The 20569-nt window shown below is 41.6% G+C and overlaps 1 protein-coding gene across 14 annotated transcripts in view; it reads left to right on the top strand.

The window, feature by feature from the left end:
- Positions 1–20569, top strand: part of DYSF (dysferlin) — a 206107-nt gene that overhangs the window by 163568 nt on the left and 21970 nt on the right. For all 14 annotated transcript variants that reach the window (XM_069494675.1, XM_069494670.1, XM_069494673.1 and 11 more), the window contains 4 exons: positions 9189–9287; positions 17748–17876; positions 18193–18348; positions 19899–19990. In XM_069494675.1, coding sequence (XP_069350776.1) covers positions 9189–9287; positions 17748–17876; positions 18193–18348; positions 19899–19990 — 476 coding nt within the window. The remainder of the gene's footprint in view (positions 1–9188; positions 9288–17747; positions 17877–18192; positions 18349–19898; positions 19991–20569) is intronic.

The raw sequence follows: 20569 nt of genomic DNA, 5'->3' as shown, positions 1-20569 counted from the left end.
TCCTGGGGAAGAGAAGGAAGAAGTGGGCTTGAAATAACTCCATCAGAAGCCAGATTAGTGAAATAGCAGGAATGATATTTTCAAGTCACATCCATGAGTGTGTTAAAAATATAACTTTATTTTTCTGTAAGTTAACTTTATCTCTCTTGTGAGCTCACATTTTTCCTGATGACAGAAAAGTCTTGGTAATCTTCAACATTTTAGATTTAAACTTAGTCCGTTTGGGCTTTTTTTCCTCCTCCTCACCCCCGAGAGGCAGCTAAATCCTGGGTTGGGCTTCCATAATGTCATGACCTCTACAGGGAGGGATCTCTGGTCACCAGTACGTGTCCACCCTGGCATTTATAGACCTACTGATTTCTGGGTGCACAAACCATATTGCATCTTAGAAACACATTTCATTGCTGACAGCCTCTTCTCATCTCAGCCCCAAGATCCTTCCACGTTTCCTGGCATGCTCTCTCACGCGCGCTCTCTCTCTCTCAACTAACTTTCAAGACCTTCTGGGGAGTGTGATACAATTGAACAGCTCTCCCATGACATTCTGGGTTCTACAGGAAATGCCAGGGGCTCCCTTAGGCTCTCTCTCCCATGATGCCCATGTAGCCAGCTTCGATTAAGTGTCCCTCCCAGTTCCTCTGGCACATTCTGGGTGGCTGCTGCCTACAGGATCACCAGAGTTTAGGGAGGGGTCTCTTCTGTAAACACTCAGGAGTTAAGCTGGGGGGCAAGGTGTGGCATGCGTTATGGAACCATCGCAAGTCTCTAGTTACTTCTTCTTGTCCCTTTCTGCACTTTCATCTCCTTTGCCTATGATGGGGAAAAACTGGCTGGACAAAACATTCTTTTAAACCTATTTTTCTTAATAGCACATTATCTGTCTTTGCAAACGTCAAAGCCGAGGATCACTCCACCACTCTACTGTTTAGGCATGCATATAGCCATCAAATATTTACTGAATGGCAAATATGTGCCAGGCAGTGTTCTAAATATTGGGGATATGACTGTTACAAAAGATAAAGGGCTCTATCCTCATGGGGAAGGAGACATAATAAACAAATGCCTACGAAAAATCTATGGAATGTCAGATGGGGATAATTGCTATGGAGAAAAAGCAAGGAAGGGGGAATAGGAATTGCTGGGAAGGGGGCTGTGATTTAAAATATGGTGAATAATGAGGATAAGACTGAGAGGTTGCACTGGAATCAAGATTTGAAGGCTGTAACGACATGGCCTGGGGACCTATCAGGGGGAATAGAGTTCCTGCCAGGGGAAGGACATGAAGGAGCTGGAAGTGTTCAGGACCAGGAAGGCCAGCGTAGCTGGAGGAATGAGTATGTGAATGAGGAAGAAAGCAGAAGGATGTGAGGACAGGGAGGTGTGGGGGTCCAGTCACCAGAGACTTTAGAGGTTGTTGTAAGAGCTTTAGATTTATTTGGGGTGAACTGACAAATCATTGGAGGGATTTGCACAGAGGGTGACATGATCTGATGTACATGGCTGTAGGGCTGGGAATGCATTTGGGGAAAGGAGTGGCAAGGGTGAAGCAGGGAGACCAGTGAGGAGACTGCTGCAGGAATCCCGTGTAGGGTGGTAGGGGCTGGACCGGGGGGCGGGGGGCAGTGATGGGGAGAAGGGATCTGATTCTGAGTCAATACTGAGGGTGGTGCCAGTAGGACTTCCTGATGGATTGGACATAGGGCATGAGGAAGAGGAGTCAAAGGTGACTGTAAAGTTTGTGGCTCAAGCATTTGGAAGGAAGAAGTTGCCATTTATTTATATGAGGAAGACTGTGCAAGGAGCAGTCTGGGTGGGGGATGTTCAGGAATAGGAATCTGGACATGGTACATTTGAGAAGCTTAGCAGATGTCCACTGGGAGGTGTCACATAGGCAGCTAGAGTTCGGAGGTTCATCCAGGCTGGAGAGGGCTCACTGTGGGACCCATATGTTATTTAAAGATGTGAGACCAAGGAGAACCCCAAGGGAGTGAGAGTGGATAGATAGGAAAAGAGGTCCAAGCACTGGCTCCTGGGGCACTCAGATGACCAAAGCACAGGTGACAGGCAGGAGTCCGCAGAGAAGACGAGAAGGTGTGGCCAGTGAGGTGGGAGGACCACACTGTGGTGTTCGGGACAGTGGGGAGCCCTGCAAGGCAAGGGGAGGACCACACTGTGGTGTTCGGGACAGTGGGGAGCCCTGCAAGGCAAGGGGAGGACCACACTGTGGTGTTCAGGACAGTGGGGAGCCCTGCAAGGCAAGGGGAGGACCACACTGTGGTGTTCGGGACAGTGGGGAGCCCTGCAAGGCAAGGGGAGGACACAGGAGTGAGTGCTTCTGTCACATACTACTATTAGATTAATAATTGACGCCTGTGTCATTGGTGACCCTGACAAGTGTGTTTTGGGGGAGGAGAGAGAATGGAAAGACACAAATTAGAGACAAGTGTAGACAACTCTTTCTAGAAGTTTTTCTGTAAGGGGGAGAAGATAAGGTGGAAGCCAAAAGGGAAAGTGTGGTCAGATATGTGCGTGTGCGCGTGCATGTGTGCATATATATACATGTATAGATTTTTTTAATGGTGGGGAATTAGCGTCCCATGTTTGAAAGCTGATGGGAATGGCCCAGTAGAGGTTTGACGATGCAGGAGAGAGTGGGGAGAATCATGGAATGCTGGCCCTCAGTGGGGCAGAGGCTGGAGCCCAGGGCACGAGCACAGGGCTGGCCTAGGGTCGGGGTGCGAGCCGGGCCCCCGCAGGGAGGAGGAAGGAAGGCGGCACATGCGCAGTGCTGGTGGGGGCTCGCGGAAGGTCCCTTCTGACGCTTGTGTTTTCCAAGAGGAAGAGGAAACAGGGCACGGGCGAGAGTGAGGCTAGGGGGACGATATTAGAGGTCTGTCTAGAGGTGGGCCAGGAAAACGAGATGGAGTGGACGGATGGACGTCACTGGGCCCCTCGAGGCTGTGGCAGGCACTGGCGCAAGAGCAGGCAGCTGGGCCCGTGCTTTACTCAGGCAGGGCAGCGTTTGGGTGGTCGGGTAGAGGTGTCGATGTGCAGGAGGGGAGGGCTGGATTTGACCCCAGGCTGAGTTGGCCAGGAGTGCCATGGAGCAAGAGAGGTGCAAGCGAGTTTTGAAGTACGGAAGGGCAAAGGGGTAAACAGAATTGTACAGGGGGAAAAAAATGTTAATGTGTAAATATGGTTCTGCCGCGTGTGTAATTATAATTGTCAAAGGTGCGGGCGATTGATTAGAAGAGGGTTTACCTGTGAGAAGCAGGAAGAAAATCGGGTTAAAGGTCACTGGGCAGCAGGCCCGCTGGTGGGACCAGGAGGTTGGGACGCTCACTGGCCCTTCTTCCTAGCCCTGCTGTGTGTGCTCCCAGAGAACCAGCCACCACAGTCACCTGGAACTTTGAGAGGGGAGGGAATCGCAGCCCAGAGTCTTTTAGGGAAAATCAGTGTGGTAAGATTTAGGTCCTGTTTGGTGGTCCATTGCTTGTGCTGTTGAAAAAAAGAATTTCACTCTTATTTCCTCAGAAATAAACACTTGCAATTTCTGCTTTTATTCTATTGTTTCATGTTATATGCTTGTATTTGATCATTTGTTCTTTTTTATTTTAACAGCTTTATTGAGATAATCCATATGAATGCAAATTTTTACTTAAAGTATACAATTCAGTTTTTTTTAGTGTATTAACAGAGTTGTGCAACCATCACCCTAATCCATTTTAGAATACTGTCATCACTCCAAAAAGAAACCCTGTACTCAAGGGCAGTCATCCCCCATTCCCTCCCAAAGGCTCCCAGCCCTGGGCAACCACTGTACTGCTTTCTGTCCCTATAGATTTGCCCATTGTCAACAATTTCATATAAATGGAATCGTATGATATGTGGTCTTCTACAATTAACTTTTTTTGCTTTGCATAATGTTTTCAAGCTTTATCCATGTTGTAACACATATAAGTTCTTCATTCCTTTTTGATACCAAATATTAATGATATGCCATTGTAAGGCTGCCTTGCATGTTCTTTGTCCATTCATCAGTTGATGCATATTTGAGTGTTTCCACTTTTTGGCTATTATGAATAATACTGCTTTGAACATTCATGTACAAGTTTTTTTGTGGACTTAAGTTTTTATTTCTCTAGGCGTGGAATTGCTGCGTCATGTGATAACTCTGTTTAACCTTTTGAGGAACTGCCAGACTATTTTTCAAAGCACCTGTGCCATTGTCCATCTCCACTAGCAGTGTACAGGGTTCCCGTTTCTCCACATCTTCACCAACACTTGTTATTGTCTGACTTTTTGATTATAGCCATCCTAGTAGGGGGTGTGCTTTTGATTTGGCTAATAATATTGAGCATCTTTTCATGTGCTTATTGGCCATTTATATCTCTTCTTTGGAGGAATATCTGTTTAAATCCATTGCCCATTTTAAAATTGGGTTATTTGTCTTTTTATTACTCAGTTGTGAGTTCTCTACATATTCTGGACACAAATCCCATATCAGACGTATGATTTGCAAGTATTTTCTCCCAGTCTGCGAGTTGTCTTTTTACTTTGTTGGTGGTTTCTTTTGAAGCCACGTGCTGTTTCTTTATTTTGAAAATGTTTAATTTTTAAAGTTATGCAAGGAATACATGCATACAATGAAAAATAAGAAATTTCTGAGTGACACACAAAAATAAAAGAAATAAACAAAACACGTATAATCTTACCATTCAAAGGTAATCACTGTGAACATCTGGGGATTAGTCCTTTTATTCAAATGAGATCACATTATCATTTCTTAACCCTTTATAAATCTCATCAGTTGTGAATAACTTTTCATGTCGTTAAATATATATGTTGCATAACATTTAATCATATGGAAGTACAGTTTACCCAAATGATTCCTTATTATTGGACACTTAAATTATTTCCAATTTTTCACTGTTTTATATGAAGTTAAATCTTTATACATATCTGTGGTTACTTACTTTGGAAGATTCTAGAATAGGATTGCTGGGTCAAAATGTGTGCACATTGTTAAGGCTATGGGCACTTGCAGCCTGTTTGTCTTCTGGAAAGACTGTGGCCATCCATGTTCCTACCAGCAGTTTGTGGGAGTCAGCCCTTGGCCAAGAAGCTAACCTCATCCACTCAATAACAACAACAATACTATTATCAGTAATAGCAATAAACACTTACGTTGCATTTATGTGCTAGGTACAGTTCTAAGCACTTTATGCCTGTTGACTCATTTATTCCTCAAAATAACTCTATCAAATTGGTGCTATTATTTTTCCTTCACAGATAAGACAACCGTGGCCTAGAGAGGTTAAGTAGTTGCCTGAGGTCACACAGCTGGGAGTGGCAAGATTTGGACCCCAGCAGCCTGGCGCCTGAGTCCTAGCTGCCTCTACCCTGCCTGACTGCTTCTTTTTTTTTTTAATTTTTTAAATTAAATTTTTTTTATTTCAGAATATTACAGGGGTACAGACGTTTAGGTTACATATATTGCCTTTGCACCACCCGTGTAAGAGCTACAACTATGTCCATCCCCCAGACAGTGCGTACCACACCCATCAGGTGTGAATATACCCATCCCCTCCTCCCCCCCCCCGCCCCCTGCACCTGCCCGATGCCCAATGAATGTTACTCTCATATGTGCACATAAGTGTTGATCAATTAGTACCATGTTGATGGTGGGTACATGTGGTGCTAGTTTTTCCATTTTTGTGATACTTCACGTAGTAGACTGGGCTCCGGCTCCATCCAGGATAATACAAGGGGTGCTAGATCTTCTTTATGTCAGCATCACCTGGTACTGCAGTGCTATTAAGCACAATGCTAACTATTGCTTTAAAATATTATTTATAATGCTAAGAAAGCTTGCTTATATTTCTAATCCTCTGAGAGCTTCATTCCGGAATAAATGAAAAATTCTAGCCCACTTTTATGTTTTTGTTTTTGTTTTGCCAGCCCTTGTTGGCAAACTCTTAAAGGGCCAGATAGGATATAATTTAGGCTTGGGGGACATAAGGTCTCTGTTGCAACTACTCAACTCTGCAGTTGTAGCTGAAAAGCATCCACAGAATATACTGATATTTAAATTACAAAACTAAGTGGCTGGCCAGCTGGCCATACTTTTCAAACCTCTGTTGTAGACGATCATGTGGGTTTTCCCTCCTTTCTCATTGAGTAATGACCCACTCATGGTTTCGAGAATAACCCAGCTTGACCATGCCAGATCTGCTGCTGCCATCTGCTTGTTAATATTTTATTTAGGATCTTTATATCTCTATTCAGGAATGACAGTAATCCGTGTGTGTGTGTGTGTGTGTGTGTGTGTGTTTGTCAGGCTTTGCTTCGTAAAAGAATGGGGAAAATTTTCATCTTTTTCTGTGTTGTGGAACAAAGAATGATTCATTCTTTGAAAGAGTGATAGAACTTTCCCCCAAAGAAACTCTCTTGGCCTGATGTCTTTTCTGGAGGTAGTTCTTTGAGACCTTTTCCACTTTCTTTCAGGGTTATTGATCTTTTCATGTTTTCTACAATGTTTGAATGAATTTTGGCAATTTATGTGTTTTTGTACAAAATCATCTACTTCATCTAGGTTTTCCAAGATTTTATCATTGATTTAGGCCTAGGAAATCTCTTAATATTTTTATTCTCTTCCATAGTGTCTTTTTATTTGATCTTTCTCATTCCTAATGGTGTAATTACTTTTAAAAATTAGATGTGATCAATGTTTTTCTGTTTTAATGGTCTTTTGAAAGCTTGCTCTGGGGTTTATTGTCAATTATAATATTCTCCTTTTAAATATGTTCATTTACACTTAAAATTTTCTTTTGTCTTCTTGCTCTTTTTGATTTCTTGAATTATCGTATTATTTATTTTCATTCTTTTTGTGTAAAAGCGAAAACATTTAAGACTGAATTTTCCTTTGAGTATAGAGTTGGCTACAACGCATAAATTTTGGGCATATGCCCTGCTTGTTGGTATTTCTTAAGTATCTCTTATTTTAGTTTTGGTTTTCTCTTTGACCCAGGAGAGTTTTAAGAGTGTGCCTTTAAATTTCCAAAAGGATGGGATTTTAATTTAAAAATTTTTCACTTATTTATAGTTTTGTTGCCATATGGCCAGAGAATGTGACTGATATGAGTTTTATTTCTGGGACTTTATTGAGATTTGCTCTGTGGCTTTTTATTTTTCCTGAGTGCTCCAAGGGTGCTGGAAAAGAAGGTATATTTTCGTTTTTAGTGTACATAATGTTTGTCTATTTAGTTGTAACTGTTAATGGCATTATTCAGACTCTCTGTCTCCTATTCTTTTCAAAATTTACTTGGTTTTTCCAAGACTGAAGGAAGTATAATACCTTTCCCACAACACTCGTGTTCCTGTCTTTTCTTTATACAAAACTCACTGGTTGCTTGTTTGTGCTTGACTCTGAGCCTGAGTTATAAACTCAAATCTTTAAATATCTGGGCTGGGAAGAAAGTAAAGATTTAGGAGGAATTAAACAGCAAAATTTAATTCCATTTTAACCATTTCTACACCTTTCAAGTGTACATGTTTGCCTATGTATTATTGTGTGTCTGTGTGTATTTTTGTGGGAGTATGTGTGTGTTTCAGCAGATACATCTCCCTTGGGCATGACTGTAAATATATTCTATGTGTTGTTCGTTGTGTGGGTTTGACATGTATGTCTGTGTACATGATTTCATCCATATCATCTTTTTCTTTAAATTGAATTCAAACGTTAGGGCTTAGGGTCTGCCTTGCTCTAGGCTGGCTTTTTCTGGAGAGGTTACAAATCAGAAAGCTCTGCCACCCTAACCTTCCTGATCTCTGTTCCTCTCTCCTGGCTGCAGAAGAGCCTCCGGGTAAGTCGGTCAGGTAGGCCTGGCTGCAGACTCGGCCTCACCTGGTGTGAATTCCTTACACGGTGTGTCTGGGGACCACATCTGGCCATACAAAGGATGTTAGGACCACACTTCCAGAGTGGGTGGAGACTCAAGGGCCTCATCCCACCATTTCTCCAGGGTGCCTGTTTGGGTATCCTCAGCCTGACTTCAGCTTGTGTTCACCCTTAGTAAGCCAGAGCTCAAAGGACACAGCATTGGTTTAAAGGGAGCCACCAGCATTTTCAGAAACTCAGTGATAGACATTCAGTTCATTTATAGAATTAGAGCAGGCCCCTGGGAGGTCTTCTAGCCAGAATGGGCTCTCCTGACAGCTTGTCCTTGGCTCTTCCCTCTAAACTGGATGAATTTTAATGGTGTGGATGGGCACAGGCCGAGTGCCCAGCCCTGGTGGGTTTGGGGGAGTCCTGGGGAGGAGTGACCCTCCCACCTTCAGGTGGCTTGCTGACTCCCTAGGTGACAGGACACATCACCTAGATGGGACACAGCTGGAGGAGCATTCTAGACAGCAGAGCTAAGAGGGCCTGCAGACACGCCATGTGCAGGAGGAGGGAAAGGTGGGGAGCCCAGGATTTGCCACAGCAGGCCTGTCTACCTGCAAGTGTGAGTGACTGCGGGAAGGAAGTGTGTTGTCACTTGGAGTGTGTGTTGTCGCAAGCTTCCTTTCTTCTCACCCAATCCCCACATTTAGCAGTATCTTTTGAATAAAGGGCACTTAGTATGTGTTTGTTGATTTTCAGGAACTCTGCCTGGATTTGACTTTGGGTAGGCTGAGTGCTGATTTCCAGAGCTTCCTTTATTGCCAGAGTAGGGTGGCAGGTGGGCAGGACGGCTCTTTTGGGTCTGAGTTTTCCTGGGTCTACTGCATTTTATTCGCAAATAATACATTATTGACATTTTCCCCAAACAATTACCCCAGATGCCCTCTGATTTTAGCCTCAGTATGTTCCTGGCATGCAGGGAGTACGAAGATGATTATACCCACTTCGCAGAAAGGAAAAGGGAGGCCCAGGAGCTTGACAGAAGTACCCATGACCAGGGGGCATAGTCAGGGCTAGAGCCTCTGGCTCTCAACACCAAGCAAGTGCTAGATAGAACCTTTTCCTCCAGTCTGCGTGGTCTTTGCCCCTGGAGAGGCAGAGGTTTCAGCTCTCTGCTCCCCTGCACTCACCCACAGGAAAGCCTTGAAGTCCAGGCCAGCCCTGCAGCTGTGGGAGGTATTGGATTCAGAGGGACCTTGCTCGGCAATTCTGGTTCTTAAATGGTCTCTTTTTCCTCACTCAGGAAGAGGAGTTCATCGACTGGTGGAGCAAATTCTTTGCCTCGATAGGGGAGAGTGAAAAGTGTGGCTCCTACCTGGAGAAGGGTTTCGACACTCTAAAGGTGAGTGCCTCTCTCCGGAACAGTTCCCTTCAGTCCGACGGTCAATGGGCACGTGTGGCGGGCAGTGGGTGATACGACAGAAGGAGAAGGAACCTATATCTGTGTATGTATTTCTATTTGTGTCCTCATTTGGTGCTGAGGGTGATGAATCCTGATGAACTAATGGGGGGGCAGGGGAGAAAGGTTACCCCCTGATTTAGAGCAGGAAGTCAGTGTGGGCTGAGATAACCAAGCAAGTATTTTTGGGAGAATGCTGAAAAATACTGAAGTATTTGTAGATGAAATGATTAGCATTAAAATGTACTCCCCCCCAAAAAAGTCAGGACCAAGATAGATGGTGTGGGTGGCCGTTTGACAGGTTTTCAAAATATTAAAAATTATTAAAATGGCAAGAGATTGAAAATTGTTAAAGCTTGGAGATGGGTACTTAGGGATTTATTGCACTATTCTGTCTCTTTCAGCATTGTTTTAACTTTCCTATGATAGAAAATTTGTATGAAAATAAAAAGGAAAGTTTGAGAATGTACCTCTGACCTCCCACCCCTACAATTGGGACAGAAATTACCTACAAATACGAAAGTGTAAACCCTATTTCTATGGAAAAAAACAGGAATGAGTCAGCCAAATTGTGGTAGTTTGAAGGAATTCTACAAATATAATTAAGCTTTTTAAAAGCGGACGACTTTTAAAAAAGATAACCAGAGGTGACTCAAAAATTATCCCTCAAAGGCGTTCTGTAGTCTCCTGGATGAGGTGGCCAGATAAAATTCAGAATGCCCAGTTACATTAGAATTTCAGATCAACAATGAATACATTTTTAATAATAGAATGCTTCAAGTGTTGCATGGGACATATTCATCTAACATTATTTGTTACTTGTGTGAAATTCACATGTAACTGGGTGATCGTGTTTTCACTTGGCAGCGTTACTTCTGGGAGATAAGTGGGGGAGATTCTCACTGCACAATTACCTCCCAGGCTTGAAGAAGAGAAAGCAAGAGGTGGGCACAGGCTCTTAGTCACATAGAAAAGGCCCTTGGTGCTCCTGGAAGGGGACTGGATGAGAGGGAGATGGGGCTTGCTGGGGCAGTGGGTGGCCTGGGCTTTTAGGAGACACTGCTGGCTGAAAGCCTTTGGTGGGCACTCTGGTGGGTAGGTTCACAAGGGTGGCAGGAGCTGTCTCTGCTCCCTGGGGGCTGCCTGGTGAGTTGTGCCTGGAGACCCAGCTGCTCAGAGATGAGGCACAGGCCTCAGCAGCGATCCTCAGGCAGCAAGTTCTTCATTGACTTGCTGGTTGGGCGTGTGAGGTTGGGCAACGAGACAGAACTATTTGTGTACCAGGAAGAAGGTCCGACACATTAGGTCTGGCGTGTGGTCCTGTGGCCTTGCCAAAAAATGAGACAAACCAAGCAAGAATGGGGACTCCTGCCAGGGTGGCCCGTGGCCCTGGCCCCTCACTGCTCCCTCAGATGCGGATGCTGAATTGGCACCCAGCCCTCCCACTTGACCTCTCCGAGGAGGTCTCCGACGGCATCCAAGTGAAAATAGGCTGTCCAAGCACAATGCGTTCAAACTATTTCTGGGGGAAAAATTAGACCTGGAAGAAATGCTGGTCCTTTAAGGATAAGTAAATAGAAGAAAACCACCACAACAACATGGAGTCTTTGAAAATTAGCCATTATGGTGAGACTGGAGTACACAATGAGTAGAGAAAAAGCACGTTTTGGAAATCACTGGCATGGGGGAGAAAAACAACTCATAATCTAAATAGCAAAATACAGAAAACAGAAGATGCAGTGAGAAAGCATTAAAAACAGAAGGTGTAAGAAAAACAGTAGAAAAAGAACAAAGCATATTAATTTTCCTAACAAATAAAAATGGATTAAACTCCTCTATTAAGTGATAAGCACTCTTAGAGGATATCAAAAGTCAAAATTCATTATACAATCTTGAAAAGACATCTAAAACAATACAACTTTCAATGGCTAAAAAGTAAATATGTTGGAAAACAATATTTTGGTGAACAACATAAGGTAAGTGTAAACAGAAGGGAAGCAGAATTTAAAGTAAAAAGCAAAGGAAACAAAATAATGTTTTATATAAATAAAAGATATATATCTCTATGTAAAGACTGCCAAATATTTATGCATAGGATAGTAAAGCTTAGGAATACTTAAAAATTGATGAGACTATATAAACTCGTATCTCACACAGATAAAAGACAAAATGACAGAAATTAAAGTTACAGTGGAGATTTTAATATACTTTTCTCCTTCACCAATCAAGCAGGCAATAAATAAATAAGGAAATAAAAGATATAAATAACAAGGTAAGTATTTTTAAGCAACATGAGGCTAAAGTTATAGCTTTATGTGAAGCTAATATTGAAGCCTTAAAATATAGAATAAAAATAATAAAAAATAGAAAATACATTTTTTCCTAATGTCCACAGAACATTTATAAAATTTGATCACATATTAGTGTGGTAATAACTTACCAAAAGCAGAAACCATACAAGACAGATTAAAATGCAATAAAATGAGAAATTAATAACAAAACTTTAAACAAAAAGTCCAACCACTTGGAAATTTAAAAAATATTTTAGGGACTTTCAGTATGAACATGGCTGCACAAGTCAGCATTTTCTCCCTTTTCTCTTGGAAATCATTCAAACCCACAAAATTCATTTTCAGAAAAGTTGGAAACAAATAAAAGCCACAGACTTCAAAATATATGTAAGGGCTGCCCAAAGACAATTGAGATTGGGTAGAGGCCACTCAGCAGTAAGTGAAGAGAAGATGCATGAAGAATGATGAAAGATCGTGGAGGCAGCAGATCTCAGAAAGCCCAGTGAAAATATGCTTCCTGATGGAAGAATGTTGATAATTATTTAAGATAGGTGATGAGTAAATGGGTTTTTATTATTTATTCTCTTTGCTTTTGTATGTGTTTGAAAATTTTTATAATCGTTTCAAAATACAGTTCCTAAAATTGAGGTTTTACCATGAAATACAAGTTATCTCCCTTGTTTGTAACAATGGATATGAGAACTTTGGAGACAGGTTTAAGTTGAAGTCAGAAGCCTCCTAGAACTGAGTTGGTCCAGAGAAGCAGAGAAGGTGGAGCCATATAAGAATCACACAGATGAGCACGTTTGTAGGAATCAGGCTGCCTCTGTGGTGGGAACAAAGGCAGGTCTGGGAGAATCTAACTCATTAAGTGAAAAGTAATAAAAAATGGCGTAGCATTAATTAAAAAATCATACAAAAAAGGAGAGAAAATACAAATCAAAACTTACCAGTAAAAGAGGATATACACCCACCAGAAAAATTTTGCCAAGGAGCAGATGAGATGAAATGTTTTGCTGTCAGGTTTTTTTTTTTTTTTTTTTGATAAACAGCAGTCAGAATGCAAAGCAGAAATGAAAGAACTCAAGGGATGATGAGATGGGTGGAGATGAACTATGAGCTGGTAGGACTCAGGAAAGAAAGAGAAGAAAACATGACATTGGAAGGAACACAAGGCAGAATGGACATGTGGAGGACACAGGGGCATAGAGGACAGAAATGATAAAAATAAGCAAAATGAAATGGAAATAAGGAAAAAGTTATAAAGGAATAAAAAGAAAATGACAAATATAGAAGTGAGGGAAAGGGGACCCAACATTTGCATAATTGGAGCCTGAGGCAGACAACTAAAACAGTGAAATAAAACAAACAAACGTATAATAGCTTAAAAACTTTACTGAAATTAAATGATCCTTGAATGTACATACTGAAAAAGTCCACAATATGTCAAGAAAAATTGACCCAGATTAGTCAACCTTGAGACATATTCTAGTATAGCTATTGTAATTTAGAGATAAAGAAAGAATTCTTTGGGTAGTCATACCTCCTTCCAACGCCCTGAAAAGAATAAACAACATTATGTCATTTAAGGCAGAAAATAAATCAAAGTGGCTTCAATTTCTCAAAAACAACATTCAGGAGCCAAAGTCAGTAAAGCACCATATGTAAGGCCATCAAGGAAAGACAAGGAGAGCCTAGGATTTTACATTCAGCCAAGCTTCCTCCAAGCATGAGGGCTACAGACAACCAGTTATGCCTATTCAGGAACTAAGGTAATATGGTTGCTCTGATCCCATCTTGAGAAAACTCCTAGGGGATGAACTTTAGCTAACTAGGAGATAATTGGGGAAACCACAACGAAAGAACTGGTTTGTGATCATATTTTATCTTTGAGCCAAAATGAAAACAAGTGGAAAAGAAGGTAAATGTCACATATACTGAAAATGTAGAAATGATAAAACTGACAAAAATTAGGTGGAGAAGAAGGAAAGAGGATGGGATATAGAGTAAGGACACTACCATAGTATAAAATAGAGTTGACAGACATTATTTCAAATTGACATAGCACATAATAGGAGTATAAGCAAATTATAAGCAAATAGTACAAAGGTAAATGTTAAGATAATATTGTTTAAAACTGGATGATGGAGAGGGAAGAGGAGGGAGATAAAATTTGATTACTTTATCATTGCTATAGTAGGGAACCCATAAATACAATCCCTAAAGACATGGAGGACCCAGTATTATCAGTATATATAAATTTATAATAATACTAGAACCATCTTAGCTATCAGAAGAACTACACTCATGCACTCCCTCCCACCTCCGCACCATGCACACAGAAAACAGACCATGCAGTCAAAGATTTTTTTTAAAAACCTAAGAAATGCAATATAAATATATTATATGAGTTACTAATTAGAAAATTTAAATCAGATCTCAAAGCAAAATCTAATTCTAAAATAAAAGACCCATAAAGAGTGAAAATAAAAAATTGGGCAAATGTGTGCTAGTTAAATACAAATGGAATGAAAGAAGTCACAATCCTAATATTACATCAGAGGGTATTCAGGTCTCTAAAATTAAATGAGACTAAGGATGGAGCTTTATAATGCTAAATGGTGCGATTCCAAGATATGACAGTTATGAGAATATCTATGTGCTAAAAAATACAACATCAGTATTTACAAAACAGAAATGACAAGATATTTAAGAAGCCAAAGAAACACACTGATAGGTAGGGAAAGATTTTAATTCACTTCTTTCAATTCGAGTCAGATCAAGGGGACAAAAATGTGAGACAACATAGAAGACCTGGCCTAATTATTAATCTGACTAAACCTGGTAGCCTGAACATAAAGGCTATACCTATGGCACATTTACAAAAATTGGCAATACCACGGACAACATTTTCTGATTGCAATGTGATACAATTAGAAATTAATAACAAGATCAAAACCCCAAAAACCTCTTCTATCTGGAAAATTAAAAAATAAAAGAACTTCTCTTTTAATAATTCTTGAGTGAAAGAGAAAATACAAACTGAAATTGCAAAACATCGAGGAAACAGTGATAAAACACTGCATATTAGAACTTAATGACTGTAGCTAAACTGGCATTCAGAGGAAATTTAGAGCCTTAAGAACTTACGTTAATTACAAAAGAAGACAACTAATTAAGCATCCAACTCTGGGACCAAATAGTAAAAATAAAACTGTAATTATAATGTCACAAAAACGAAAATGAAAACAAAAACATTATATATCAAAACAACTGGGGCAATGCCAAGGTAGTGGTAAGAAAAGGCAATTTCATAGGAGTAAATATTTTCATTATCCAGAAAGAGGGAGTAAAGTAAATAAATCTTCAACTCAAGAAGTTAGAACGAATAATAATAACAGAAGGCCCTTAAAACAGCAGGATGAAGAAAAGGACAAAATAAAAGCATAAATAAGGAACTAAAAAAGAGAAATGATAGAATTGAAAAATCAAATAATCAGTCCTTTGATCGAAATGAATCAGCTGAAATAGATAACTCTCCAGCTAATCTAATTTAGAGAAGTAGAGAAAACCAAGCCAAAGTCCATAATGAAAATAGAGATGTAAGGGAGAGTTAAAGCATTTTAGGTAAATTCTAAGTATGTTTCCATGTTAATGGATTTGAAAATCTCCTTGAAAGGAGATAATTTGAAGGAAAAGAGAAATGCCACTATTGTCTCAAGAAGCAATAGAACAATATGAAAGAAACAGGAAAATTATCAAAGAATAACTTCCAAAGAAAGAGCTGGAGACAGGGGATTATGAAGGGAATTTTATGAATTTTCAAAGAATAAATAATTCCTGTGATGCACATACTATTTCACAGTAGAGAAAAAAAATTAAAAGGTAGAAAACCTTGATTTTTATACAGGTAGAATTATCTTACCACCAAAATCCAATAAAGCACAATCATATGTATAAATATCATTTATGAAATGAATATATGTGCAAAAGCTTAAATAAATATAGCAAATGAAATCTAACCACATTAAAATAAGAAGTCACGGCAGCCAAATTGACTTTTTTTCCAGGAATGTGAAGAGTTCAACATTAGGAAATCATTAACAATATTCATCATATCAAATAGGTAAAATTAACAAAGATGATTCCAGTCAATGCTGAAAAGCGTTTGACAAAGTTCAATATTATTTATTGATGATTCATACGAACAAGTAACATATTGGAAATAGAAAGGTGTTTCCTTAATGTCATAAAGAACATCTCTCAAACCAATAAGCAGCATCCAACTTTGTGATTTCAGAAAGTCTCGTTACCCCGGAAATTGAACCTGTATTTCTCAAAGATGTTCACAAGAGCATTCGTCTGGGAAGAGGGTCCATGACTTATTGATTATAGGGCAGCAAAGCACTCTGTGACCCAAGAGGCAGTCCTTTTGACAGAGACAGGAAAAGACTCACCATGATCACGTTCACTTTATCATCTAGCATCGTTCTGTATGTTCCAACCATTTCAGTGTCAACACAAAGAAATAGGTCATTCATTTTAGAAAGGAGGAGACAAACACACGTATAGGTGTTTGCAAAACTCCTAAAACCTATTAAGTGGTTTTTAAGAAATAAGATTATAAAACTGCAAAACTAAATGTTCATCATGACTTACGGTACATTTATATAATCGAATATAACGATTCAGAAGGATGTTGTAGAGATATATTTTTTGACTTATAAAGATATTCATGATACACTATTAAGCTAAAAAACATGTTACAATACAGTTTGTGTCCTGAAAACTGGGATTCCATTTTGGTTAAAAAAAAAAAATATGTATATTTAGAAAATATTCAAAAAGACACATACAAAATGTTAATCAAGTAACTAGGTGTTATTTTTGAGAATGGAATTTAATATTGATGTTTTCTTAATATTTGCTTATATTTACTAATTTTTAATAATGAACCTATATCACTTGCATTAATTAAATATTTCTTGGAAGAGGTAGAACTTGGGCTGGGCCTAAATGAGAAATGATATTTAGAAAGATAAGATAGAAACTTACCTAAGTACCTCATCTGTTAATTTTAGATACAACCAATTTAGTATGTATCTTAACCTGTTTAATATTAGCTTATTAGGTACATGTTATCATCTATAATAAAAAAAACTGCTCCTTTATTTAAGCCTAGGAAATTCCAAAACAAAGGCCGGGCCTGGTGGCTCACGCCTGTAATCCTAGCACTCTGGGAGGCCGAGGTGGGAGGATTCCTTGAGGTCAGGCATTGGAGACCAGCTCTGAGAAAGAGTGAGACCCTGTTTCTACTAAAAATAGAAAAATTACCTGGGCATGGTGGCGAGCGCCTGTAGTCCCAGGTACTCGGGAGGCTGAGGCAGGAGAATCCCTTGAGCCCAGGAGTTTGAGGTTGCTGTGAGCTAGGCTGATGCCACAGCACTCTAGCCCAGGCAATAAAGTGAGACTCTGTCTCAAAAAAATAAAAAAATTCCAAAACAGTGATCTAACAAATAATAATCATTGGCTGTTGGAGAGGAGACAAGTAAATAAATTGAGTTAACAAATTTAAAATGGTGCTCAAAAGATATACTTGGCTTGATATTTGATACCATTTTCATTGGACATACTGTACAGTGAGCATTTTGCTTGAATTGCTGACCTGTTAATTTTCCAGAGTTGTGTCTTAGTCTTCAAATGAAAAGTTGGTTAAATTTTCCTTTCTTTGTTTGTGATATTATTCTCTTAGAAAATGCACCACCCATGTCTATTATGACTCTCGGGTACCTAGAATATTTATCTGATTAACCAGAAAATCCTCTTCCCTAATGGAGTTGAACAAATGTCTTCCCTCTTGCTCCTTCCCCTGTGGCATTCTTTCCGTCACTGCCCCTGTGCCGCCTTGGTTCCCGCTGTTCCTTCTCTCCACCGCTCCAACCTGCCTTTGTTCCTTTACTTTGTCGTTGATCTTCTCCCTTGTTTTCTTCTTCTCTGTTCCTTCTCTTCACTCTCACGCTGTCACATTCCCCCTCCTTTTCCTGTTTCCTCTTCCTTTGCGGTCCTCTACTTTCTCTCTCTTGTCCCCTTCTCTCATCCCCACGTGTGGCAGGTCTATGACACACAACTGGAGAATGTGGAGGACTTTGAAGGCCTGTCTGACTTTTGTAACACCTTCAAGCTCTACCGGGGCAAGACTCAGGAGGAGACGGAAGATCCATCTGTCATTGGAGAGTTTAAGGTAAGTCTTTGAGGATGTGTCCCTAACCCAGGTGGGCCTAGGACTGTGGTGTTGCAGCCACAAGTGAAGGGAGAGGGGTACCAAGTGCAGTGGTGACCCTGGTGCTGATGTTGGTGGCCGTGTGGGTCATGCAGGTGGGGATGTTGACAGTGGTAGTGATGCTTCTGGTGTCCAATATGGTGGTGGTGATGGGATGGCATTGGGCTTGGTGATCTCCTAGTGACGATTCTGGTAGAGATGACAGTCATGGTCACGATGGTGATTGTGTTGGTGACAATGATGGTAAAACTGAAAGTTAATCCCTCATTCTTTTCAGGGCCTCTTCAAAATTTATCCCCTCCCAGAAGACCCAGCCATCCCCATGCCCCCAAGACAGTTCCACCAGTTGGCTGCCCAGGGGCCCCAGGAGTGCTTGGTCCGTATCTACGTTGTCCGAGCATTTGGCCTGCAGCCCAAGGACCCCAATGGGAAGGTAACAGTCCTAGAGCCCTCCCCTCCCCCAGAACTGCAGGCTCAGGTACGAATGCCTGCAGAATCTGGACACAGTCTCTGTCCCAGGGAGTTCACAGCGAGCTGGGAAACCAGGAAAACACATACGAAACGGAGATGTGACTGAATGGAGTTCTTTTAAGGATCAAGTGCTCTAGGAGGTCGGAGCAGGCCAAGTCAGTGCAGCCCTTTGGAAAGACAGGGAAGGCTTTCTGGAAGAAGTAGGACTCTTAAGGCTAGATAGGAGCTTTGATAGGCTAGGAGGAAGAAGCAAATAGTATTTTAAGAGGGGTCAAAAGTGTAGGCAAAGGTTGAAAGAAGATTGCTTAATGTATGTCTAGAACAAGGATCAGGCATAAAGATAAGTAAGGTGGAGGCTGTAGGTTGGGAGTGGACTTGGCAGGGCTTTCCGTGGTGGGTGGGAAGGAGCAGGACCAGTAACTGCTGTGTCTGGCCACGGCGAAGCCAGAGGGAAAAGGTGAAGCCAGTGGCTCTCATCCTGTCTGTGCTTAAAATTTTGATATTTTGTTCATCATGGGCTATTAGCATTGATTTTAATTTTTAAAATGTTGCATTAAAATATTTTTTTTATTTTGAAAACTGAATACTTTAGCCCTCCCTTAAATTTCGAGCCCAAGACAAGTGCCTCAGCTATCTCACCGTAGTCCTGGCCTGAGATAGAAAAGGGAGATTTGGAGGAGGGAAGGAGTGTGGAGCCATGGGGAGGTGGCAGGGGCGGGAGACAGAGTAAAATTGGGAAGGGAGAGGAGGAAAGAAGAGAGGCAGGGCTGGGGGACAGTTGGAATTTGCAGGTATGAGGCTACTCTCTCCTTAGCCAGGTTTAGGCCTAGCTGTGTCCTTGAGCTAGGGGGTGGGGTGGGGGCCTAGTGTCCCCCCTCCACAGCCCTGCCTTTCAAGGGCGTGAAGTCATGAGATCACACGGCAGGATGGAGGAGTCCTCAGCCTTGGCAACGCCAGTGGCCTCCAATGTGTGGCTGTGGCCAGCGGGTTGGTTTAGGCACGTAAAGCCTTCTCGGTGCCAGACTAGCCCTGGCCACTTTCTAGCCCAGCTGCCGGGAGGCTGACGGAGGGGAGCTGCTGCTCGCAGGGGGACATCCCGGGGAGACTGGCCGGGGTAGCTTAGTTTGACAGGCTCCGACCGTCCCTCTTCCCGTCCACGTGCTGAAGCAGAGGTCACAGAGAGGACCCCAGCCTAGCCTCGTCATACATGTAATATAGACTGCTGTGTTCCTGAGGACATGGGTCCTCCCCTCACCCACCTCTCCCAGCGAAGCGGCGGGTTGGGTGGCTGCAGGCACCCCCTTCCCATTGCTGGAACTGAGGCCGGGAGCCCGTGCCAGGGGCCAAGTGGGGTGGTGTGCTGTGCAGGGTGGGGCCCTGGCCCGGCAGGACACAGTCCACTCCACACCTTCCCAGTGGCTGGCACCTCACTGCATTGGGAGGCCCCGACTCAACAAGCCCCAAAGGCATGCTGGGAAAGCGATTTCACTTTCGTGTGTCTGTCTCCTTCAGTGTGACCCTTACGTCAAGATCTCCATAGGGAAGAAATCAGTGAGTGACCAGGATAACTACATCCCCTGCACCCTGGAGCCTGTATTTGGAAAGTAAGTGAGGCAGGAGCCAGTCTGGTTACCCAAAGTACGGGGGTGGGGGGGGATGTGACCGCCAAGGGGATGTCCCCAACTCCTGGAGCAAAACTGTATTCCCCAAATCTTGCATGTCTATGGTGTTGCAGCCTCAGCCAGCCCTTCTCTCCTAGTTGAGCACAGTTACCTCTAAGATCAGAAATCTATATGGAAGCTCAGAAGATGCATTTGCTAATTCTTCTTTTTTAGATGAACTTTTACTTTGGAATAATTTTAGATTTATGGAAAAGTTACAAAGATAGTACAGAATTCCTGTACACCCTTGACTCAACTTCTCCCACTGTTAACATCTTACCTAACCATGGTACATTTGTAAAAATAAAGAAATTGACATAGTGTATAACTATTAACTAAATTCCAGACTTTATTAGGATTTCACCCATTTTTTCACTAATGCTCTTTTCCTAATGTCCCAGGATCCAATCGGTATATATTGCATTTAGCAATTACTCTCTGTAAGTGCCCCATGTGTGTCTGTAGTGACAGCTGGAAGAAGAATGCAGACCCAAGATGGTAAATTGAGTCTTGAAGTCTAAG

The sequence above is a fragment of the Eulemur rufifrons genome, chromosome 19, assembly GCF_041146395.1.
Source record: "Eulemur rufifrons isolate Redbay chromosome 19, OSU_ERuf_1, whole genome shotgun sequence".
Classification (NCBI taxonomy): Eukaryota; Metazoa; Chordata; class Mammalia; order Primates; family Lemuridae; genus Eulemur; species Eulemur rufifrons.
The sequence above is the reverse complement of the archived record's forward strand: the minus strand, read 5'-3'. Positions and strand labels throughout refer to the sequence as shown.